The sequence below is a fragment of the Gopherus flavomarginatus genome, chromosome 3 (assembly GCF_025201925.1).
Source record: "Gopherus flavomarginatus isolate rGopFla2 chromosome 3, rGopFla2.mat.asm, whole genome shotgun sequence".
NCBI classification, from domain to species: domain Eukaryota; kingdom Metazoa; phylum Chordata; order Testudines; family Testudinidae; genus Gopherus; species Gopherus flavomarginatus.
The window spans coordinates 85845050-85871833 of NC_066619.1; the positions used below are offsets into that span (position 1 = coordinate 85845050).

The 26784-nt window shown below is 39.8% G+C and overlaps 1 protein-coding gene across 1 annotated transcript in view; it reads left to right on the forward strand.

Moving 5' to 3' along the window:
- SHC3 (SHC adaptor protein 3) overlaps positions 1 to 26784 on the forward strand; it is an 84618-nt gene that overhangs the window by 23302 nt on the left and 34532 nt on the right. The window contains exons 2-4 of the mRNA XM_050946067.1: positions 5110 to 5180; positions 23382 to 23445; positions 25549 to 25668. Coding sequence (XP_050802024.1) covers positions 5110 to 5180; positions 23382 to 23445; positions 25549 to 25668 — 255 coding nt within the window. The remainder of the gene's footprint in view (positions 1 to 5109; positions 5181 to 23381; positions 23446 to 25548; positions 25669 to 26784) is intronic.

Consider the following 26784-nt stretch of genomic DNA (forward strand, 5'->3'; position numbering starts at 1 on the left):
CTTTGACTACACACAAGGAACAGATGTGGTGAGTCCCTATGTGCCATTTTTACATAGTTACTTTCCAAAACAGAAATATACTTTAAGCCTGAGCATCAAGAATTTGTGCTTCTAGTGGGCTTATTACGGAGTATGTTCCAATATATTTTAGACCATTCTTCTTTCAAATATTAGATGTATTTCAACCCAGAACCCAAGAACATTGAGGCTACTTCATCACGGAGCTATCATCGGTAGTTTACACAACAACTATATCAGCCTTTACATGTGTTAGGATCTGAAGGGTTACTTACATGGCTGGTGCACATCTTATTTGCTAACACAACTGTGCTATCTCTGACATAGTTTGTACATGGTGCTATGTACTGTTGGTACAATCTGTAATGTCATGAGCTATGGGACTCCATTGATGACAATCATCTTGTTAAGCAAATGTTGCTAGTCCATTTTAGCTCATTAGGAAGACCTGTATAGTACTGGTGAGCTAGGTATTGATGTCCCAGTTGCTCAGCTGCAGAAGTTGGGAGTTCTAACCCTGTTTCGGACTGATTGAAGGGGTTTGCTCAACATTTGTGAGAGAGATGTGTAAGATAGTAGTCTGGCTGGACTCCCAACTGCTATTCGAAAATCCAGTAGCAGCTATGGGCAGGTAAGCTTTTTCCATCTATGTATGGCCAGGAGGCTCTGGTATTTCTTTCAGGTGCAGAAGTTGCACCTGTCATCCATGCATTTGTCACGGCCAGACTAGACTGTTGCAATCCACTCTACGTGGGGCTACATCTTTGTACATTTTTATTAGCAATGTTGGTATTTCTTTAATGCCAGATTCTGACTCAACAATAACATGCATATTTCTTGGAGTGGAGGATTTCTTCCAGAAATGTAGTGTGATGAATAAGGCTACTATGAGACACTGATCAATAATTTTTAACATTCCCTTTGAGCAAAAACTGGCTGATAGTGCTTACACTCTTAGACTTTTCTCTTCACTCCAAACACTTGATTACACTGAACACTCATTCCATGGAACCATTTGTTCCCCGTAAACACAGAGAAAATTCTATCCTGTCTAGCAATAACTATACATTGACTGACTAAACATTTTCTAGTTATTTAAAAAATAACACTGATGTAAAAAAGGGATATTTCAGGTGGCCTTTAGGTGTTCGGCCCCTAGAAAAATTAGGCCACCTACAGAGGTACCTAAATATAAATTTAGCATATTAACTTTATGCTCTAAAGCCTGAAAATGTTGTTGTAGGTGCCTGGGTTGCACATGCAAAATATGTGGATACAAACAGGTAATGGCACCTGCAGAAACATGCAGTTGGTCTCTCAAATATATTTTGCATTTTTAATTTTAGGTGGTTAGGCCAGATCCTCAGTTCGTGTAAATCAGTGTAACTCCACTAACTTCTGTAGAGCTGTGCTTGTTTAAAACAACTGAGGATCTGACCTTTAAAGTTTGGCTTCATATTTGCCAACGCCTTTTGCATCAAGATTTTACAAACTTCAAAAACCAGAAGGTGAGATAAAAGGGAAGTGTAATGGTACAAAAAATAGATATTGAAACAAATCTATCCCCCAAACTGTAGTTTCTTATACTACAATAACAAAAAATCAACTAACTTACAGTAGTCTCTCAATCTTTCATTTTCCTCAATCTTCAATATTACTCCAAGATATAATGACTCCAATAACCTTTTATAGAGATAAATTAAAAGACAATATATGCTGGCTATATGAAAATAAACAAGAAACTCTCTAAACCTTGTACGCTCCTTTATTAGACACTTTGTCAAGATTCCAGATAATGTAAAAAGCAACATAATAGAGCTGTCAAGCGATTAAAAAAATTAATCATGATTAATCGCGTGATCAGTTGCGTGGTTAAACAATAATAGAATATCATTTATTTAAATATTTTTGGATGTTTTCTATGTGTTTAAATATATTGATTTCAATTACAACACACAATACAAAGTGTACAATGCTCACTTTATCTTTATTTGCACTGTAAAAAACAAAAGAAATAGTATTCTTTAATTCACCTAATACAAGTACTGTACTGCAATCTCTTTATCACAAATGTTGAACTTAAAAATGTAGAATTACGTACAAAAAAAACCTTGCACTCAAAAGTAAAACAATGTAAAACTTTAGAACCTACAATTCCACTCAGTCCTACTTCTTGTTCCGACAGTCACTCAGACAAAAAAGTTTGGTTATAATTTGCAGGAGATAATGCTGCCCATTTCTTTTTTACAGTGTCACCTGAAAGTGAGAACAGGCATTCACATGGCACTTTTGTAGCTGGCATCGCAAGATATTTACAATCAAGATGCACTAAAGATTCATAAGTCCTTTCATGCTTCAACCACCATTCCAGAGGACATGCATCCATGCGGATGATAGGTTCTGCTCGATAACGATCCAAAGCAGAGCAGACTGACACATGTTCATTTTCATCATCTGAGTCAGATGCCACCAGCAGAAGGTTGATTTTCTTTTTTGCTGTTCAGGTTCTGTAGTTTTTGCATTTGAGTGTTGCTCTTTTAACACTTCTGAAAGCATGCTGCACAGCTCATCCCTTTCAGATTTTGGAAGGCATTTCATATTCTTAAATCTTGGGTCAAGTGCTGTAGCTATTTTTAGAAATCTCACAATGGTATCTTCTTTACATTTTGTCAAATCTGCTATGAAAGTGTTCTTAAAGTGAACATGTGCTGAGTCATCATCCGAGACTGCTATAACATGAAATAAATGGCAGAATATGGTTAAAACAGAGCAGGAGACATATAATTCTCCCCCAAGGAGTTCAGTCACAAATTTAATTAACACATTATTTTTTTAACAAGCATCATCAGCATGGAAGCATGTCCTCTGTAATGGTGGCCACAGCATGAAGGGGCATACAAATGTTTAGCATATCTGGCACATAAATATCTTGCAACACCTATTACAAAAGTGCCATGCGAACACCTGTTTTCACTTTCAGGTGACATTGTAAATAAGAAACAAGCAGAAGTATCTTCCGTAAATGTAAACAAACTTATATGTCTTAGTGATTGGCTGAACAAGAAGTAGAACTGAATGGACTTCTAAGCTCAAAAGTTTTATATTGTTTTCTTTTTGAGTGCAGTTATATAACAAAAAAAAATCTGCATTTGTAAGTTACACTTCCATGATAAAGAGATTGCGCTACAGTACTTGTATGAGGTGAATTGGAAAATACTATTTCTTTTGTTTATTATTTTACAATGCAAATATTTTGTAATAAAAATAATAATATAGAGTGAGCACTGTACACTTTGTATTCTGTGTTGTATTAGAAATCAATATATTTGAAAATGTAGACAAACATCAACAAATACCAATTTAAATTCATTAAATATTCTAAAGTTTAACAGTGCGATTAATTATGATTCATTTTTTAAATTGTGATTAATGTTTTTGAGTAACCGCATGAGTTAACTGCGATTAATTGACAGCCCTACAACATTATAATCCTTTAATCAGAAATTCATAACTTCACTACAAAAAATTTCTTGATTAGACTTTGGGACACCCATCTATCGATTATTCCAAAGAATGCTGGTCTAATTCTCTGCTTTGTTACACCAGTTTAACAGCAGCATACCTCAGTTGACTTCACTGGAGTTACACTGGTATAAAAACAATGTACTAGAGCGAAGGATCAGGCCTGTTATCTATAGATCTCTCTCTTTAACTGTGTTTTTTGTATAGCTTGATTTTCAAAAAGTCCTGTGGATAATCGTGCACCTAATGTCCATGTGCTGAGGAGGTATTTGTTCACGCAAATAACTAATTATAGAAGTGGATTCTCCAGTCTGCTAAGGCCACTTTACTGCTTATGCAAAGTAGCTTTAAATTGGCAGTGGATGATTTCCCCCTGCATAGGGGGAATTTATAGCCTTCTCTCACCCCTGCTCCCTTTGCACTCCTAGCGTAAGCGGAACAAAGAGGCATATTGGTATGGGGCAAGGTGGAGTTGTTGTAGAACTGAGTTCTGTGATGCTCAGTCTTCCACTGGTGAGATTGATTCTCCATTAGGTCCAACCTCTAAGCATTTATGTCTAACTGGTCACTTGCACATGGAAATGCCTGATGTGGGCTTATAATAATTTGGAGAGTTTTCATGTACAATTACATGCTTTGCTTTCAATCAGGTCGATAATACTTTTTGCATTTGTCTGAAAGTGATCTGCTTGTCATGACCATTTCCTAGAACAATTTCAAATTCCACTCATTTTATTTTTTCAGTTAGATTTTTTTTTTAACATGACAGCAATGTAGATTGTATTCAGACAGCCATGTGTTAGAATCTGCTTGAGTAAGATATTTCTAATTTTGCAGGATTATCTTTAGAACAATAGATAGATGGCTGTCCATATGTCTTTTCAGGGGTTTTCTGAACTGAATTTACAAGCAGTTGATTAAAGGATTAACATGTTGCTTTTCACATCATCTGCTTTATAAAGAACCCCATATCTGTGACCATGCAATACTTAGGAGTTTGGGGAAGGGCAGATAATGTGCACATCCACTTATTGCAATTGCATGTGCAGATCAGATGTTTGCACGTGCAAATACTCAATTGTTTTTCTCACTGACCATTTACTTTTCAAATATCTGATTTGGGGTGTAGTTACATGCAATTGTATGCCTGACTTTTTGATAATCTGGCCCGTAATATATGGATTTGTTCATAACAAATTGATGATAGACATGACAATATCTTGGCATATTTTTCAATTTAACTCCTTTTTATATTGATATTATTTGTATGTCTTTGAATATCTTCAAGCCTAGTAAAGAATATGAATGTGAATGAACTACTAAGCAGTACATTATGTACTGTGTATTAAGATGAGATTAGGCATAAAAAGATATGTTGACATATACCTAAATTGTAACTAAAATAGAACAGCCCTGTGACCCAGAGAACCTAGTTCTGAAAAGCTAGCTTACAAATGTTAAATCAGATGTAAAACAAAGATTGCACAATAACTTTTCTTGATTGTTTCTTCTCCTAGAGCTCAGCAATGCGTATAATACATACTTTATATCTTTTCTTCCTTCTTGCAGTACTTGGGGTGTATAGAGGTCTTGCGCTCAATGAGATCTCTTGACTTCAATACAAGAACACAGATTACAAGGTAAGACTTTTTGCAAATAAATTCACATAGTTAACTCTTGTACTATCTCCATACAGTCAAGCATATGATTGGAGAAGAGCAAATATGTAACCAAATGTTTAGACTTTTTGGGCTCATTCTTATATTTTGCATTTAAAGGTGGGCATCTTAAATTCGGGTCGCTCCAAAGGAACTTAAAGAGTGTTTTCTGCCTGTTCTTCTGCCCTTTCAGGCCCCAGCTCAGCATAGCATTTAAGCATCTGCTTAAATACATTCCTGTTCAGCAAAGCACTTGTTTAGGTACGTGCTCAAGTCCCACTGAAGTCAATGAAACTTAGCACGTGCTTACCGTTAAACAAATACTTAATAGGGATGGACTGCTGAATTGGGACCTCAATGCTTGAAATGCTAAAAAGCCTTAAGGAATTTTCTGTGTATATATTTTTAATATTTCCTTCTGAAACCACACAAAAGAAGGGTTAATATTTTTTAAAATTAAAAATCCATAGTACAGAAAATATAAATGGAAAGAAATCAGTAGAATGGCAATAGAAACAAATACAAGCCTATTATTCATTCCGGACAATCCATAATAAATAGTAAACATATTCGGGGTAGACATCAGAATTTCTAAGCACAGCATTTTTTTAAATTAATCACTAAAAGATTATACTGCTTTTAAAACATTCTCCATGGATAATTTTATTTATAAAGAAATTCTTTAGGGAGAAATACAGCAAACGTTTGTTTGTATACATTCTAGTTTTAGGGCCTGTTCCCATTCATTTTGAATCAGCCCTCCAATGCGGCAAGATGCTGGTATCTTCTAGCATTTGGACAGTATAGCTTCCAAACACCATAGCCAAATCAAGTGTCACAGATTCATGGCAATAAACCATTCTGTTTGAAAAGAAAAATATAAAATGGGATTAGTGGAGAAGACTGTTGCCTTTTTGAATTCAGGGAGATGGGTTGTGAAGGGTGATTCTGGAAAACACCTCCCAGTTTCTAGTGGTTCTATCACAATCAAAGAAGACATGATACATCTGTTATTAAACTAATACCTCTCATGCTTGGATGTCATTCTTGTAGACTCCATGGACTAGATTCAGAGCTCTTGTACACGGGTGTAATTTCACTGACTTAAGAGAGTTGCACCTGCATGCACCAGCTTTGAGTTTGTCCCCATGGATATGACTGCACTGCAGTTGGAATCCCACTCAAAGTAGCAGTATGGATGTTGCGACTTGAGCTCTCAAGCCCATCTGACCCCCTGGGTCTGGGCTCAGGTGGCTAGTTGGAGTTTTTGCCAGAGCCACAACTTCTGCACTGCTATTTTTAGCATGCTGGTTTAAGCTGAAGTAGCATGAGTCTGTCTACCTGAACTGGGAGGCTTGCTCCCAGTCCCAGCTGCAGGGTAGGCATATCCTATGAGTCCTTTAACTGGGTGCTCAGATACTATGATGATGAGAGGGATAGAGAGAGAGAGATGACAGAACATTATAATTTCCTGTCAAACATTCTAGGCCTTAGAAGACATTTGAGAATATTTCTTGTAAGCTATCTCCATGGTCTCTCTGTATATGTTTCCCCAGTATTCACAATAATGGCCTTTTTAAGTGACTTCATGCCAGACAGAATGTTAGTTCTGACACAGGTGGCACATTTGTACTTACCTCTTGGAAAGTTAAGTGACACTGGCTTATAAAACAATTTGTAATAGTTACTTGCTTTAGTATTTTATATCTGAATATGAAGCACTTATTTTTTGGTATACACTTTCCTTGGTTTAGCATTGCTTTCTTCTCCAGTAACTAGTTTAAAGACTCACTCTGCCCCTAAAACTCAACCTTATTTGCCAATCGGAAAGCAGTATAATCTGCAGTCATTTTTACATGCAAAATGTCACTGCTCCCAGTGTTCTCTGAGTTCATGGTTATTTTTAGCTTTAACTGTGAAACATACATTTGGAAAATGACATTTTTCTGTTGAAGTTGTAGCATAGCTGATCACATGCTGGACACTTCCTTGGCTCATATTCTTTTGACCACATCTAAAACATAAGAAAAGTTGCAGGCAGAAAACCTTATGTTGTTTGGGGATTCTGATTTTTTTTTTTAAAGGATGTCACATAGACTCACTCTTTGGATTCATTCATAGAGTCTGATCCAAAGTCCACTGAAGTCAGTTGGAGCTTTGGAAGAGCTTTGAATCAGATGCTAGAACCTGAATCTGTATTTCACTAACATTAGAAATAATCACGGACATTAGAAATGCCTATGGCTTGGGTTATGGTTAAAGCAATCACCACAAGCAGTCTCTGCCTCACTTTATAATTTCGTGTTTCACACCATACAAGCTTATGTTTGATTAAGAAGTCACATATTTCCCCAAACTCACATTTGAGCTTTAACCTTCATGGTAAAATGTCACATATGCGTCAACTGGTTCCTGCTGACCTCACTTACAAATAGAAAACAGAAGTCTCTAATAAGTCACATTTTATTCTAGGATTATAGTAATTCTATAGTTCATCCGTAATCAGTGCCAAATACTCTGTATCATTGTCCTTGATTCTTCTATAAATGTTGTATACCTGCTGTGCTACTGGGCCTGCCAAGTGAGGCATTATCATTGCTTGCTTGTTAGCTGATTTCTCTGCAGCTCTTTTACCAATGAGAATCATTTAAAAATTTTAAAACCTTTGGGTAGTGGATCATCTGCAGCAGGGATTGAAGCTGGTACTTGTGGTGCCTTTATTGCCTGAGCTAAAGAGCCTAGGTTCCATAAGTTGCTCTATGACTAGCCACTGGAAGGGGACAGAGAGTCACGCTGTGTAAGCATGGCTGCACCACTCCTCTTGGCTGGAGAAGCTACCCTGAGCTTCAGATGTCTAAGCAGTTCACATCCATGTATGGACCTCTAGTTATAATGCAGGGGTTGGCAGCCTCTGGCACATGGCTCGCCAGGGTAAGCATCCTGGCAGGCTGGGCTGGTTTGTTTACCTGCCATGTCAGCAGGTTCGGCAGATCGCAGCTCCCACTGGCTGCAGTTTGCTGCTCCAAGCCAATGGGGGCTGTGGGAAGCGCCGTGGGCTGAGAGATGTGCTGGCCATGGCTTCCCACAGCCCCTATTGGCTTGGAGTGGCGAACCACGGCCAGTAGGAGTTGCAATTGGCTGAACCTGTGGACGTGGCAGGTAAACAAACCAGCCTGGCCTGCCAGGGGGCTTACCCTGGCGAGTCGTGTGCCAAAGGTTGCCGACCCCTGTTATAATGCAACCTTCCTGGCTGGCTGTAAGCATGGATTGTTCTTGCTTTGGTTGGTGCCATTTTGCTGTGAAGTGTCCTTTCAAATCCTATAGACTCGAAAGAGAGGCTCCAACTTTGGCCTGATATAACTTCTGACGTCAGGTAATGTTTAGTAAGCACTATGAAGTCCAGTTTGAGAATATGAGCCCAGTCAGAGTCTGCCAGGATTCTGGAAACATCTGTTTCCTGGTGGCCATGTTGAAGGCTTGTCACATGAATATGTGCATGGACAGTAGCATAGTCACTCCCTTTCTAACATTACATCAACAGTTGCTCCCATGGCAGTACCATGATATCTGTCATTGCACACTCCTCTTCTCTGTGGGGCAGATTTTCAAAAGATTTCAGCTCTTACAATTGGCACCAGATTTCTGAAGACCTCAGCTTCCATTTAGGGAGATGAGCTCTTTTGAAAAATCTGACCCTGTAATTCCTTCCCCCTGACTTTTTCCAAGATCAGTAATGAGTAAGGAGAGGGAAGAGATTCCTGAGGACATGATCACAGGTAAAGGGACCAAGGAGTAGCTTTATCTGAGGCGCAAACCCAAGAGCTCAGAAAATTGAAATTAAATATGTAACACAGTTATTGCACATTTAAAATCACACTGTGGGGTGGAATGGGAGGGAGATAAAGTTCCTGGCCAAGAGATCAGGGTAAAAGTTTGTGTAAATGTCGTGCTGTATTTGATAATATATATTCTTCAGGTGTATAGAATTTATCTTTGGCCCAGATGATTTGTGGCTCCTACTGGCAAACTTTTACTCACTTGAATAGTCCTATTGAAGTCTATGGCTTGTCTGAATAAGTGCTCATCATGCTGATTATAAAGACTCTAGAGTCTTGCCTGTAATCGAAGGAAAACAAAGTTGTAATTCACTGGGAGGTTCTGTTGATCTCAAGGGCCAAAATTTCTAAAACAGCTTTTAAAATTGTGCCCACAATGTGTCACATCTAAGTATTTGCATATGCAAAATCATATAGATTTGTGCACACCTGCTACATTGATGCATGCTTGCAGAGAGGAAGAAAGGTTTTTTGTTTTGTTTTTTAGCCAAATCACAGAATTGAGAGTCAGACTCCTGGGTTCTATAGATTCTGGCTTCTTGTGTCTCCTGGGACAAACCACTTAATTAGTTTTGACCTCACAGGGTTGTGAGACTAAATAAATTAATGCTTGTAAAGGGCACTGAAATCTTTGGATGGAAAGAACTATAGAAGTGCAAACAATTAATAATACTGGCTGAGATTTTCAAAGCTGCCTAATGGATTTAGATGCCAAAGTCCCATGAGAAGTTAATGGGACTTAGATGTCCAAATCCGCTAAAAAGTATTGAAAACCATCCCACCTATTATTATTAGTCAGGTATTTAGATACCCAAATCCAAGTATATGCTTGGGCAAAACAAACACATAAAAAACTAGCTGCAACTTTTGAAGGCCCAGAATAAATATGATTTGCTTAGAGGTCCTCCATTTGTTAAGGTCACTTGTGAAAAATGTAAGCTATTTTCACTGTGTTTCACTTGGCGCTTTGTGTGTCTAACACTTAACTTGAATTGTTTATCATTCTTAAAAATTAAAATGTTAAATATTTAATAGTTAATGTACTTTCTCCTTAAGTGAAATCAATGAACAGATGCTTCCATTTACCATGCTGGTAGTAGAAGGGTATCAACAGTTTCAGTGCTACCCAGAAAAAGGTGGCGGTATGTTATTCTGTGGCTATGGCTTATGGAGAAATTAAAAGGTAAGTATAAGCTGAATAAGATTTTTCCTTGATTGTTGTGAAATATGAAGTTGCCAGAGGCTTTTACTACAGAACAAATGTGAGAATTGGAGTGCTATTGTATTGTCACTTATATTGTACCTATTCTTTTGTAATCTCCATGTGAGTCTTTGAACGTTTAAATGAAAGTGCAAGCAAAAATGTCAGCAGGTACAGATAATGGTAAAATAAAAGCCAATTGAATCTACAAATTTCATAATTAACTATGCATTGGCAATTCTTGGCACACACATGAAGTAATGCTAACTTGCTTGGGCAGCGGGATGAACAGAAGTTTCATTTTCAACATAGAGGAGGAGCCAGACAACTGAACTAACTGCAGCTGGCAACTGGTCCTAAGTTCACCATGACTCCTTCCACCATCGCCACTGAAAGGGGACACCTTTAAAGTTTTTTGGCCAGCCCATTTGTGTCCTCAAACTTTTTATTTAAAAAAAAATCAGGTAAAATATTTTTGCAACACGTGCAATGTTTACAGTTCATCTAATACACAAGTGTCTACATCTGTGTGCCTACTGTTAAATTTGTTATATTATAATGAGCTTTAGTTACCATGTTGCATGCATGGACCAAATTATAATTATGTTGCATGTACAGTTTTGTCATAATACAGGTATCTGGATTACAAGCCTGCATGTTCAATGTTGTTCTTAGCTAATTGACTGCAATTACTTTAGTGCATGCAGCATTTGAAAGCCATCTCACCATACTGAGTGAAACATTATGGTGCATGTTCTGTTAATAAGTAGATCACAGAAGTGGAATAACTTATATTAGCGATGGGCCCGAATACAAATCCAGATCCTAGTCCCCCATGAACTTTGTGGGGTATGGTACTTGAACCCCACTCACAATCCAGATCCAGATCTTGTGGTTGGACTCTACCTTCATAAGGGGCTGAACCAAAACCATAAATACACACTTTTCTATCCATTCCTCCCCCCCCCCCGACTTTTGGAGAGGAGGTATTCAAAATCCAAATCCAAGGTATAGAACTATGCTCAGGCCCACCACTAATTTGTATTGATGACATTTCAATTCATATAGTGTTTCTTTACATATTTTGTATTCTTTACAGAAATGTATTGCCAGCAAAGATCACCTAGAAGGAAGGAAGACATTGGGAGGGGAAAATGGTTCGACTATAGCTTATGAAGAAATTTAGGTAACATGTATTTCAAACAATGTCTTATATAGTCACTGAATCCCCCCCCCACCCCCATCAGCTATTTGGAAAATATTCCTTTTGGTTGGAAAGCACCAGGGTTCTATAGTTCACCTGTGGTTAATGGACCATGAATTTTGGCACCTGGATGGTACTGTAAGGGGTGTGTCATACATAGACTCAGATTGTAAGTAACTCCAGCACACCCATGCATGGTCAGAGGGATGATCAAGAAGTTTTTCTCCCCTTTGAACAGCTACACAGGGGCTGAGCTCTGGGGAGCACAGGGACTGCTTGCTAGTGCTCCCCTCTTCAGGGCAGGGAGGAGTCAGGGCTGTGCTCATAATCTGTAACAGCAGGCTGTGGAAGGAGAGCAATCTGCCCCATTTTTATGCAAGGCGGTACTTTGGTTCTCCTCGTGGGGCAGTGCAGCTCCAGACAGACAGCCCCTGCCTCAGGTCTGTGACTCAAAAGTCGCTGTCTAGCCCGTTCTTTACATACTCTGAGAACCTTCAATAGAAGGCAGATTAGTAGTAGAATAGTAATTTATTGCTGTTGAATTTCATACCAGGAAATGTGCCCAGTAGGTGAATAACTGCTACTCATATGCACCAGAATTATGAATAATACCCGGATAACTAATAATTTATAATACCTGATACTCATGCTTAACAGAGTAACAAATACTGATGGGGAATAATTTACATCTGCCCACTTAGCTCCCATAAAGTAGCCTGCAAATGTGTTGGAACAAACAGGCTTTTTAATGTTTTTTACATTGTAAGTATCTTTAATTTTAATTTATTATTAATGGAAACATTTTCAGTAGTGTTGGATTAATTTGATTGACCTATGGTAGTCCAACAATAATGAACAAAAGTGGACAATAATGATAACTTATTAAGCCTGGGCAACCCTCTCTGTCTCCTGCTAGCCTCTTGAGTAAGAAAGAACTACAGAGAGGACAGGGTTGGGGGAGAGTTGAAGACCAAATTGCCAAAGACATGGAGCTGGCAACTCTCCTATGCATGTAGCTGCACTCTGCTCTATCAAACAAGAGGTTGATGAACCTGAGCAGTTCTGTTGGCTTTTCTTAGCAGAGATAGATAAATTCAGTTCAAGAATAACTGTCTGTACTGCAGTATAAAATACAAAATTTGCCCTGGCTCTGAGATATTATGAAAATGTCTATGTGGGTAAAGTTTGGAGTTTGTGGCAACTGTGGATTTAGCCAGAGGGAGGCAAAAAGAAGTGAGACTTCTCAGGGCTACATTTTGAAAGTGGAACATTTTACTGGAGCAAAAAGCGATAAAAACTGGGGACTCATTTAGTAGTTAGTGTGAAGCAGAGGGGTTTTATTGCTACTTTTAAAGGCAAATTTCAGTGCAAAGTTAACTGTGGAGTCATTACTTGACAATTAGGAGACTATCAAATTTTTAACAGCAGATGGGCCATGGAACTTCAAACACACAGGGAAAACCAAGGTGTGGGAAAGCTGAGTGACTTTTTTACACCATGCATAATTAGTCTGTGGAATTTATTGCCACCGGACGTTGTTGAGACCGCAGACTTATCAGGCAGCAAAGAAGGGATTGGACATTTATATTAATAATAAGGCTAGTCAGTTTTATAATCATTAATTCAAAACCAAGAGATTTTGGAAAAGTTGTAAAAGCTCATGCTTCAGAATTTAAGATAATCTCTAGCAATTAGTGAGAGAGTCACTTGGGGCAAAGATTATCCCATATCTGCCTACCAAGGCTCTGAAGTGACAGGTGTTATCCGCTCTTAGAGACGAGGGACTAGATGAGACAAACTTTGGGTCTGATCTAATATGACAATTCCTATATTCCTGTGCCCGCTGTCATACTGTGAGCTGATGACTGAGCTAGGAATAGAGCTTACGTCTTCTGTGTCTCAATCCATTGTCCTGCCCACTGGTCTACACTTCCAGAGGCCATGCTGGAATAGAGAATGATGGCCTGCAAAGGAGGTTAGAGAATTATGGCTTCTTAACTAAGCTGATCTAGACTTAGGTTCTTCCTTTAGTTTGTTGGTATCACTGAACTCATCTTCCAAAAAAAGAATCTCTGTTGACGTGTGCATGCAAATACAGGGTTTTTCTCACACACTATTTGTGTACACTAAAAGGTGTTTTTAGAAGCTTATTTTGAAAATTTACTCCTTGTACTAGAAGGGCTTTTAGAGTCTGTATGATGCTTGAACATAAAGGGTGTTATTGTCAGAAATATGCACACAACTGTGTGCACAAAAATGGAGTTCTGTGTCTTGAGTAAGAAAGAACTACAGAGAGGACAGGGTTGGGGGAGAAAGTAGTTAAGGACATAGAGGTCAATGGTAATTGGGACGAATTGCAACACGGATTTACTAAAGGTAGATCGTGTCAAACCAATCTGATCTCCTTCTTTGAGAAGGTGACGGATTACTTAGATAAAGGAAATGTGGTAGATATAATTTACCTAGATTTCAGTAAGGCGTTCGACACGGTTCCGCATGGGGAACTGTTAGTTAAATTGGAAAAGATGGGGATGAATATGAAAGTTGTAAGGTGGATAACGAACTGGTTAAAGGGGAGACTCCAGCGGGTCGTATTGAAAGGTGAACTGTCAGGCTGGAAGGAGGTCACTAGTGGAGTCCCTCAAGGATCAGTTTTGGGACCGATCTTATTTAACCTTTTTATTACTGACCTTGGCACAAAGAGCGGGAATGTGCTAATAAAGTTTGCGGATGACACAAAGCTGGGGGGTATTGCTAACACGGAGAAGGACAGGGATACTATTCAGGAAGATCTGAACCACCTTGTAAACTGGAGTAATAGAAATAGGATGAAATACAATAGTGAAAAGTGCAAGGTCATGCACTTAGGAATTAATAATAAGAATTTTGGATATACGTTGGGGGCGTATCAGTTGGAAGCGACGGTGGAGGAGAAGGACCTTGGGGTACTGGTTGATAGCAGGATGACTATGAGTCGCCAATGTGATACGGCTGTTAAAAAAGCAAATGCGATTTTGGGATGCATCAGGCGGGGTATTTCCTGCAAGGATAAGGAGGTGTTAGTACCGTTATATAAGGTGTTGGTGAGACCCCATCTGGAATACTGTGTGCAGTTCTGGTGTCCCATGTTCAAGAAGGATGAATTCAAACTGGAACAGGTTCAGAGACGGGCTACAAGGATGATCCGAGGAATGGAAAAACTGCCTTATGAAAGGAGACTCAAAGAGCTTGGCTTGTTTAGCCTGACCAAAAGAAGGCTGCGGGGGGATATGCTTGCTCTATATAAATATATCAGGGGGGTTAACGTTAGGGAGGGAGAGGAATTATTTAAGTTTAGTACTAATGAAGACACGAGGACGAATGGGTATAAACTGGATATTAGGAAGTTTAGACTTGAAATTAGACGAAGGTTTCTAACCATTAGGGGAGTGAAGTTCTGGAACAGCCTTCCGAGGGAAGTAGTAGGGGCAAAAGACTTTTCTGGCTTTAAGACAAAGCTTGATAAGTATATGGAGGGGATGTTATGATAGGATCGTTAATTTGGGCAATTGATCTTGGATTACCACCAGATAGGTCTGCTCAGTGGTCTGCGGGGAGATGTTGAATGGGATGGGAACTGAGTTACTGCAGAGAATTCCTTCTTGGGTGCTGGCTGGTGAGTCTTGCCCACATGCTCAGGGTTTAGCTGATCGCCATATTTGGGGTCGGGAAGGAATTTTCCTCCAGGGCGGATTGGCAGGGGCCCTGGAGGTTTTTCGCCTTCCCCTGGAGCGTGGGGCACGGGTCGCTTGCTGGTGGATTCTCTGCAGCTTGAGGTCTTCAAACCAATTTTGAGGATTTCAATAACTCGGTCCTGGGTTAGGGGTTGTTATAAAATTGGATGGGTGGGGTTCTGTGGCCTGCCTTGTGCAGGAGGTCAGACTAGATGATCATATAGGTCCCTTCTGACCTATGAGTCTATGAGTCTAATTGGCATGTACAGTTGCCATAGCTGTGCACAAACATCAGATGTGTATGCTCCTAAGATGCTAGTTAGGTGCAAAACCGACCCTGTTTGCATGCAAATTGTGTGGTTATAAATACAAATTAGGTATGTAATAGAATTCACAGTTCCACATTTCTGAAAATCAGAACATCATTGGACTTTTAAACTAGTTTATTAGAAGTAGGATTTAACAATATGTAATTCTCTATGCTGCTGGTATATAAAACAGGAGGATTTTCTAGAGCTCATGTTAGCCTAAAGACATTGGTTTTATAAATCTGCATTTTATTCACATTTTGTGTGGAATTTAGTAAAAATGTGAATAGATTCCCACAAAGGCTTGATAGGAGTGAAAGGTACTGGTTGTGCTAAGATATTCTGCCTGGTGTGTTGCTTAATAAATATGCATCTATGGAAGTTTTGAAAATAATTGAACATCACTAAACCAAATCAATGGGTAACAAATATCTTTGGCAGTGAGGGGATTAAAAAAGCATCCATGAATTGTTGACACAGGGTGCTCTGAAACAGCCTAAGGCTTGAGTGCATTGATTTCTGTCATTAATTTAGAAAACACTTTGCAAATGCGTATAGAAAACTCTGAGTTCAAGAGTATTAACTGTGCCAATGCACTTGAATTACTGTTGTGTAGTTCAACATATATCTAACCATAAGTTATGTTCTGTAGCTAATCATTGCCAAAGATTTCTCTTATTATAGTGGATTACACAGTCCTGATTGTGTATACAGTTTATAAAATGTGTTAAGGATAGAATGGCCAGCTTGTTTTTGTTTCCCCCTTACAGATCTATCACACAGAGAGAGAATCGCACATTGCAAGAAACAAACTGAGAAGCTGAAGGGAAGAAAAAGAGGAATGGCTTTATATCTTGCTGTATAAGTTTATCACAATTTGTTTGCCATGTTCATCACCACCAGCTTATTCTATAAATCCTCCCCTCTGCTCCATGCTTTCTGTGACCTGGAACAAGTAGGCTAGTTCACATTCCTCTTCTGTGAGTTCACATCATTAAACCCTTTCACCCCTTGTACAAGCAGCTCTGCTCCAGGATTACTCATTGCACCGTTATATCACGAGACCTGTCCACCATCCTGTCATCATTCTCTTCCGTACTCTCTGTTCTATGTTCATTAGCTACTTTTTCATCCTCACCTCTATCAGACCCCACCTGTTTGCCCCTCTGCCTTTAAAGCACCACTAACTATAATATGTGAGCACTAGTCTTTAAGGCTTCTTAATCCTCCCTTAACCACTTCAAACACTACAAATTTACTGTGCCTGTTTTGTAAATGAACAAATATTCTGATTATTAAATATATTTCTGAAAGTTTACTTTTGGCTTCTGTGGGATTTATTCAGAATTAACGTGTTAATATTAATTTTAGTATAGGCCATTTTTCTTCTTGGCAGGTGGTAGCTATGTAATTTGTTTATTAAAAGGATTGGCAAAGATAGAGTGTTCAGAAATAAATAGTATCAGAGGGGTAGCTGTGTTAGTCTGGATCTCTAAAAGCAGCAAAGAGTCCTGTGGCACCTTAAAGACTAACAGACGTATTGGAGCATGAGCCACAGGACTCCTTGCTGCTTTTACAGAAATAAATAGTGGCATACTCCTCAATTTGTCCAGAAATGTGCAGTTCTTTTTCTAAGTAAGTTCATTGAATGTTTGCTGCATACAGTAGTTTGTCTCTTTGTTTAGGCTGGCAAAGAGAGAGATGGAAGCGTGGAATAACATGGATAGACAAGAGAAAAAACAGAAAGTTTTGTGGCCGTGGCATGCAAATCATTTTGTGTGTGCAAATTTGTCAGAGTTTCTAGTCTCAAAATTGACCTACCAGTTTTTTTCTTAAAATTCAATTGAGAAGTCAATGCAACTTTTACATGTCTGTCTTTTCCCACAAAACAATAGCTTCAGTACTCTGTTTTCATAAAAAGTAATCAATTAAAGGAGTTAAATAAATTTAAAAAATCCAAAATAAAGCAAGCAGAGGTACATTCATGTGATTGTCAAAACAAAATTTTTAATAAAGAAACAGTTTCCAGCTTCCTTAAAGCTAGAAGTGTGCACAAAGTATGATGGTTAAAGTTATGAAAAACAAACAACAGAACTATGGGCTTTAAATGGAACATGATGCCAATGCTTTTCTTTCTCACAATAATGTCAGGTCATCATGGAGCACTGTAGGTAAGACTGGAGAAATTCAGTATTGCATATAGACAACATTTCACGCTATATGCTTGCCATCTGAAATCTATACTGAAATCATAGTGTGTTTTCTGCTGTGAAAATTACTTCAGATATGACCATCTGCAAAGCAGAAAATATTTCGGGCCAGATTTGGAACTCAATATGTGATCCTTACTGCAGTCTGCACCGAAACAAATTTTACAAGCTATCAAGATAGTGCTGCACTATGTGGTACATACCTGAGATCAGTGCTTGGTTACCGTAAGGGCATGGGGTGCAGAAAGTTTTAAACAAATTACCGACAACCACTTTTCCACAACAAGCAAGAAATTACATTTGTCCAAATTTTTGAAAGTCCATGCAATTGATTAGTCATGCAAATGTGCCACACACCTCTGTATTTTCCGTTCAGATACATGTTTGTATGCACAAGTCAGATAAGTGCATGCCCAAACTAGCAGCTGTATGCACAGTTAATCTGGTTTGATGTGTGCCTATACAGGGAATGATGGGTGCAAAATTGGAGTGGATGATGATTAATATGAGAATCAAAAGGTGGGAAAGAAACTGGTTAAAGGGGACACTACAAATCTACGAGTCATGCTGTAAGGAGCGCTGTCAGGGTGGAAGGAGGTTATTGGTGGAATTTCTTAGGGTCTGGTTTTGGGATCAGTCTTATTTAATATTTTCATTAATGCCCATGGCACAAAAAGTGGAAGTGTGCTAATACAATTTGTGGATGACACAAAGTTGGGAGGTATTGCCAATACAGAGGAGGACTGGAATATCATACAAGGAATTTTGGCATAATAGAAATGGGATGGAATTTAATAGTGCAAGATCATGAATTTAGAGACTAACAAGAATTTTTGCTGTAAACTAGGGACTTATCAGTTGGAAGTGACAGAAGAGAAGACCTTGGTGTATTGGTCAATCACAGATTGACCATGAGCCCCCAAGGAGATGTAGCTATGAAAAAAGTCTAATACAATCATGCATCAGGCGAGATGTTTCCAGTAGATAGGAAGTGTTGTTGCTGTTGTACAAGGCACCAGTGAGACCTTGTCCAGATGAGGAATACGGTGTACAATTGTGGTCTCCCATGCTTAAGAAAGATGAATTCAAACAGGAACAGATGCAGAGAAGGGCTACTAGGATGATCAGAGGAATGGATAATCTTTCTTATGAGAGGAGACCTAAGGAGTTTGCCTTGTTTAGTGTAACAAAATGAAGGCTATGGGGAGATATAATGGCTCTCTATAAATATATCAGAGGGACAAATACCAGGGAGGGAGAGGAGTTTTTTAAGTTAATGGCCAATACTGGCACAAAAAACAAGAGGCTATAAATTGGACATCAGTGAGTTTAAACTTCAAATTACATGAAGGTTTCTAACCATCAGAGGAGTGAAATTCTGGAATAGCTTCCCAAGGGGAGTAGTGGGGGCAAAAAACCTAACTTGTTTCGAGACTGAGCTTGATAAGTTTATGGAGTGGATGCTGTAATGAGGTGGCAAGGGCATATGGCCCATCTGTGACTGTTGTTAGCAGCTATCTTCAATGGCTGGAAATGAGACACTAGATGAGAAGGGCTCTGAGTTACTACAGAGAATTCTTTCCCAGGTGTCTGGCTGGTGGGTCTCACCTACACTCAGAGTCTAAGAGTATGTGTACACTATGAAATTAGGTCAAATTTATAGAAGTCAATTTTTTAGAAATCGATTTTATACAGTCAATTGTGTGTGTCCCCCTCTAAGACCATTAACTTGGTGGAGTGTGTCCACAGTACCGAGGCTAACGTTGACTTCCGGAGCGTTGCACTGTGGGTAGCTATCCCACAGTTCCCGCAGTCTCTGCTGCCCATTGGAATTCTGAGTTGAACTCCCAATGCCTGATGGGTCAAAAAAATTGTTGCTGGTGATTCTGGGTACATGTCGTCAGCCTCCCCACCCCCACCCCTTGAAAGCAATGACAGACAATCATTTCAAGCCATATTTGGAGTCAGGAAGGAATTTTTCAGACTGGCAGAGACCTTGTGGCACAGGTGCTTAATTTCTAATCTTCCAGGGGGTGCTTCCCTCCCAGCTCTGGTGAGGCCCTGCCCCCACTTCACCCCTTCCTCCAATGCCCCAACCCCTCCCTGCTTCTTTCCACCCCATCTCTTCCCCATGTCCTAGGCCCAAAGTGGGGGTGACCAGCCAGCTGTTTGTTTATCTAATCAGGGATCTATATGAACACCTCAGTACCTGAGCTTCTGCATGCCTTCTAGCCAAGTAAATGCTATAGCTTTTTGCAGCAGCTGTAAGGATCGCTGCTGAGCAGCTGACCCCAGACTTCTCTGGGTCATCCTGTCTTGCACAGGCAAAATGGCTTGGAGAACTTCTTCTCCAGCTCCACTATCTTCACCAGCACGCTTCAAAGATAAGCTAGTATTTCATTCAAAGCTCCTAATATCTCTACCAAAACCACTGTTAACTTTAGAGCTGAGGTTGCTCTAGTGTATTTACTGAAAATCGAGGAAGTCACTAGTTAAAGCAATAATACGGTCCAGACTAGTTTCAACATGTCTTATCAGCTCAATATCATAACACCCAAATGCACTCTTGTCCTCCTGAGATCCACAGCACACTCTCTTTCATTTTACACATTCTCACACACAACCTCAACTCCAAGCTCAGCAAGGTTAAGATGTTTTATGGACAGATGTACCTGCAGTTGGAAGTCTGCAGTGTGTTATTACTGCCTAAGCTGATATGCATCCTGGCTCCTCAGCTGTCCTCTATCCCCCTTTCCAGATCCACTTCCCAGCCAAAGGGTGCAGTGCTTCAATTGGCTGGCTGTTCCAACAGGACACTGGTGATACAGCCAGCCAATCCTTCAAGCTAAGTTTCTTCCTCCTATTCCAGTACATTCACTTCCCCAACTTCAGACCTGATAAGGGTAGCCAGCAGGAGTCCCAATCTGATGGATGGACTGAGTTTCCTTAGTGTAGGGCTCCCCTCTTGACATTCAGTAGCTGGCTAGCAGAGAGGCCAGGCAACCGAAGAAGTGCCAACCCCAGCTCAGCATCTGAGATGGAGATGTCTCCAATGCAAAGATGCAAGCTGCGCTTGTCAGGAAAATTTGCCTGCAAACTCTCCCTGCCCCCTCTATGCCTTCTGTCGCTGATAGTAGCTGGGAGATTGTGAGAGCAGTCAGGGAGAGTTGTAGGAAAATGTACCTGATAAGCACAGTTTGTATCTCTGCAGTCAGAGTGGATGAGTAGCTGAAGAACTACCCAGACCAGCTCTGAAGCACACTGGGAAGGGATGGGGAATAAGTCTGAGGAGCCTGCCATGGGCGAGGGAGAAGGACTCCCAGCTGCTGCCCAGTCTTCCTCATTGTTTTTGCAGGATCCAGGGCTTGCTGGGAGCCTATCTGAGGAGCCAGGGTGCTCATGGCTGGGCAGCAGGGCTAAGGAGGCAGCATTGGATCATAGGTGTATGTGTTGGCTTGTTCTGGGGTTAATGAAAACACGTGTTATGAACAAGGGGAATATTTTTTCTGTCTGACATTAAATTTTCAAAAGTAGTCTCTGTTTGAGGTGCAGGGATGATGTCTAGGAGTGGGGTGTTTTGTTGTACTGTGCTTGTGAGTCATGTTAGGTCTCATTTGCCAGCTGGCCTGATTGTTGACTGCTGTATCTGGGAGAGTTAGTAACAATTTTACACAAAACACATTGCAGAAAATTCATCGGGGTTCTGAACTGGGGTAGATTTGGAGACTAAATTCAATCATTGGTCAGTGAAATGGAGGGATTTAGTCTTGCTTTAAGGGCTTGATCCAAAATCTGTTGAAGTTAATGGGAGCCTTTCCACTGACTTCAGGTTCGTTGGTTTGGGCCCTAGGTGAGAAGTGCCACACAATTTTAACCAGGGCATGCTCAAGGGAGGCAAGCAGGAGCACCACCCCCCAGTCAACAAAACCAGGGTACAGAATTCCTCTGGGGCAGGGAGAGTGAGCTCCTCCTGCCCGGGCTAGGGCAGGAGATCCAACTCCACAGGCTGCAGGGGGAGGGGAGGAGAGCCAGCTCCTCCAGCCCTGGGGCCATGGGGGAGGAGGGGAAGAGCTTGGTCCTCTAGCCACCAGTGGAGAGCGAGCGCCACAGGCCCCAGGGCTATGAGGGGTGAAGGGGAGCCAGCGCCTCAGGCCGGGGGAAGCACAGCAAGTGCCCCTCCAAAAGTGGCCAAATTTTTATTTCTGTGCACACCCCAATCTTAACTATGGAGTCACTACTGATTCCTCCATAATAAATCAATAACTTCATTTGTTAGGCCATTGTCTGTCTGTGCTTGCACATACATGTGCAGCCCCTCCCATATGCACACTGATCACGTACATTCACATAGACTATGGGTTGAAACAGTAACACAGATATTGTGTCAAGGTAGAATTAAAGAAATATTTCAGTTTTTAATGATCCTTTAGGTTGGCTTTGAGATTTTGGTTATTTCTGGCTCTGTGGGTTTTTGAGTTTGTGGTGGGTTCCCTTCAATTATGTTGTTTTTAAAAATATTTGGTTGTATAAAATAAATGTCATTTGTCCATTTGGAACTATAGACATACTATTCTGTTACTAATTTGAAATCTCCCTCAATATTTAATACTGTTAAAGAATATTTTGCAATTTATCTTTAACAGTCCCAGTGGAGCCATTACAATGTATTGCATCAATCGAGGCTGATCCATTACAGCACTGATATTAACATGACTAAGAAGGACTGTGCATGCACTTTTACGTATTTTCAAGAATTAACAATTTGGTTGTTGCATTTGACCTATTGTTTAAAACCGATAGGGCCTAAAGACATTCATCTGCAGCTGCATGATCAGCAACATTTCATTTTGAAATACAATCATATTCTTCATTCAAATTCCTCCTGAGCGTATGTTTATTGCCTGTCAGCCTTAATTTACCAGTGACATAAGTCTGATTAGAAAAAAACCCATAATGTTTGTGATATAAAGATATTTGTAGTGGTATGGTAATGCCACAAGTTATGTGGGTCATGATGAACAAATATCAGTAACATCCTTACACCACAACACTCTCATATATTTTCTTTACAACATACATTTTGTAGCAAAATGACTGCAGAAATATTTTAGAGAGTTTTGATACTATGTGAAACCAGGCTGGTTTGGCTCTGCACAAGCCTCAGAGGGGGAGGAAAATAACTGTCTCTATGTTCTAAACTTAGAAAAAAAACCAAAATAAGTTCAAATGTTAAAAATGGTCTCAAACGGTGTTTAATAATTAAGAGTAGCATTGTTTTAAGACCTGATAGCTCACTAGGATAAAAAAATGAGACGTGCAGCATATACCAGCTCTCCAATGGCATAAAGAACCAATTTTTATCCTTGATGGTTCTCCAGTTATTGCACCTTGAACCAAAATTGAGTATTGTACCTCAGAGCAGAGTAGTCCAAATTTGGAGAAAATTCCACATTTGGGCAGGAAAGTAGTAGGGAAATGTTTTTGGCAGGTTGTATTTTTTAAAAAAATTGAGTCTGTTTTAAAGCTGATCAGAGATGATATCTTTATTAGTGAGAAAAGAGCTAATTGACTCATTAGTTATCGGATCTTCACTTGTGACTGAATGCCATAAAGAACTAAGTTGTCAAATATTTCCCTTCAGTGCAATTTGAACATATAATGAAGAAACCAGCACATCCATTTGCTATAAAGCTTATTTTCTGTCTCCACAGGGAAGCAATCAGCCGTGTTTGTGAAGCAGTACCTGGAGCCAAAGCAGCCTTCAAAAAAAGAAAGGTATTTTTCTTTCTTTCTTGTCAGTGACCCATATTTCCTGAGTTCAGCATAGCGGAAACCGGACACAGTGGGCAGGTGTGTTTAAGTGAGCCTGAGAACTGCAGGTGCAGAATCTTCCAAAGTCTTGTCTATGTGCAGCCACTGTAGATTGCACCTACTGCCCTTCCGGTCAGCATCGCTCATAGGAGTTCAAAGTAAGGGAATGTAAGGATACTCCTTCCTCCCCTGCCTGGGATATCCATATCATGCCTAGTAGCATAGCTGGGTGGGGAAGTGGCTGGAATCTTGGCTCTTCCCTCACTTTATTGGCCACAGCAAAGGGGAAGTACATTGTGCTAGGTATTCGGCTGACACAAACTGGAAAGAACCAGCCAGAGACCATATTGTGATTCTGAGATGGTGCTCGTACGATCCCAGCTCTATCTCTGGAGCAGCACAACTATGAACTGCCCCTAACTCAGGGCTTGCAGCAAAGCCACAGTTTAGCTCTTAGGAAGTCTAGTTTGCAGTGACATGAGCTTGTATCTGAAATGGATAACTGCTGTACTATCAACAGAAATAGAATATACGAGGGAGGGTTCAGAACAAGAACTCACCCATGTCCTGGCTAAAAGTAGCCTTTTTCTTGTAGCTGAGACCCATGTAATATATATTTAGCTCATGGTCACAATGGATGTACTGTATTCAACTCCCACTATGTAAACCCTAAAACAACAAATACCACAGTGACAACGGAATCTGCTTCAGAACAGAATTGTTTTTTCAGAGAATATCTTCCATATTCAGACTTTTTAATGGGGGCTTTTAATTAGAAAGTAAAAGAAAGGCAAATGTCTTTTTTCTTGAAAAACACAATGCTACAAAATAACACTGGGAAAATGGATGAAAGGAAGTTACTAGAGCCCAATGAGCCATCTTGTTGAATCAGTGTGTCTAAGAGAAGTATCTCTTGTTTAGAGATTAGAATCTGAATACTTAGGTACATCACTCATGAAAAATTGTAGAGATTTGTTTGTGGAAAGCAAAATATATCAATGAGTGGAGATTGTCCCGCAGTAATTGAGAATTAGGTAGGTTGTACATTTAGAAAATAAAATCCACGAGGAAAGTATTTCAGTTACTTTCCTGACTGTGCTTCTCATTGGCACTCCAGCTCATCTCTCCTGGTATTGCTGTTGTCCGGTTATATGTTCTATGTAGACGTCCCTCGACCACCTGATGGCATCCGACACCATGTGTTGCTGCATTCTCTCAGTACTTGCTCTTACTGCTTTTAAAACAAACCAACCCTTTGGAAAGGGAAAGGGTGCTGGTAACAGCACTTCAGCTAAATCTTAACAACAGCAACAAAAAACACATGAACTTTTGCAGGTCCGTGTCCCACTCTGTCTTCACAGTGACTCATATCTTAATTTACATGGCTAGGGCCAATTCTCATCTCTAGTCTGTGATATGGATTTATTACATATTAATAAAAAATTCTCCTATGTGAAGTACACTGGCTTAGTGTATGCAGTTATATCTCCATCTATCGCTAATGAGAATAAGGCTTTGTTACTTACTTATAGCTAACAAAGTTATTCCTTCGTCTCAAGTATTAAGGCTATGTGCTTTTGGCGTTGTAAGTCCAGGGTTTGATCCCCACTGACTATTGCACAGTAATAATGCTTTGCAACCTGGGGTTTGACGCTATATTCCACACTTATGCTTTCACCATTTTGTTAATTGTGTTATGAGGAATGACCTACAGAGAAAAGTAGCTGCCCAAAGGAAGTGATCACTAGTGTAGTGTAAAAGTTGTCATTCTTGAAAAGCAGCTCTTAAGGTGTCAGCAGAGCCTGCATGTACACCTTGTATGGGGGAGGTTGAAGGGCTGCTATTAGATACTGGGGACAGACGGGCTACAGAGCTCCCTTCTCAGAGGTACACCAGATATGAGCCTTCTATAGGATCCTTTAATGAACTGCCAGGAATGGTTGAGGTTAGCTTAAATGGGGTTTGTTACAGTGTCCCCACGTGGCTGAACAGTATAATACAGTTTAGCAATCCATTACAGTGAGTTATCATCACGAATCAACTACAATGTATTACTTTACTTCACAGCCACCAAGCAAAGTTCTCTCTAGCGTCTTGGGAAAGAGCAATCTTCAGTTTGCAGGAATGAACATAACTCTGAATATTTCCACCACCAGCCTAAATCTAGTGACTCCTGATTCAAAACAGGTTTGTGTATAAAAATCCCTAAGTCCATGAATAAACAGCATGTCGTGTAATGTTTGCTACTTGATAAAATGCTCCTGTGCTTAAAATGTTATTTCTTTATCAAATAAAAAAAGGAATGCAAATGTAAAGTGCAATAGATTAATTAGTTTGATTACACATTTAACATAGATTGGTGACAATCATGTTTTCACAGTAATTCTGTCATTACCTCTCAAAAGGTCCACTTTACAATGTGAAATGGCTTTTTCTGGCAGAAAAAGGTCTGGTTCCAAACTTGGGCTGTGTTTGGGTGGAGGTATTTTGGTTCTGACCAATCTACAGAGATGAATGCCTATCCCCCGTGGTTTCTCTTTTCTTTTTCTATATATTGTTTTAGAAGGCATTCTATTCATAAGGTGATGTTAAAAATCCTGCTTTGGGGGGTTTGCACTTCAGTGAAATGTCTGCCTTTCAGAAGAAAGAAGCCTATGTCAACCAACCCCTTTATTCTTCTCCTTTGTGCTGAAGGTATATACTGACTTTAGGGAATCACTGCAGTGGGTTGTGAATGATGTATGAGATCAGAAAAAATCTTGCTCACTATGTATATAGAGAAAGCTGATAGTGTTGCATAATCACTGCTGTGCTATTTGCTGTGAGCTACATCCCTAGATGTGCCTAGATACAGCAAGAAAAAAAACTTGCTTTGCCACAAGATAAAAAATAAACTAGAAACATACACACACACCTGAAAGGTTTCTTACTTTTTATTTGTCTTTTCCCCACCATCTTATAGATGAGCTGCTGTAGTCCTCTACAGGACTAGCTCAAGCAGTGGAATAGCAGCACTATGGCATGTTGTAGTGTTTTGGACCATTATTAAAGAATTTGATAGTACTTTTTATAAGGGCAGTTGTCTCCAGCTTTCACTACTGGCACAAGGAGTCTTCCCTTAGTATGACCCATCTGCAAAATGTACCAAAAACTGAAGGCATTTTAAATAAAGGGCCAGAGCCTCAGCTCTGTGTAAAGCAGCAGAGATTTGGGGATGCAAATGGAGCTATTTAGGTTGGACATTAGGAAAAAGTTCCTAACTGTCAGGGTAGTTAAACACTGGAATAGCTTGCCTAGGGAAGT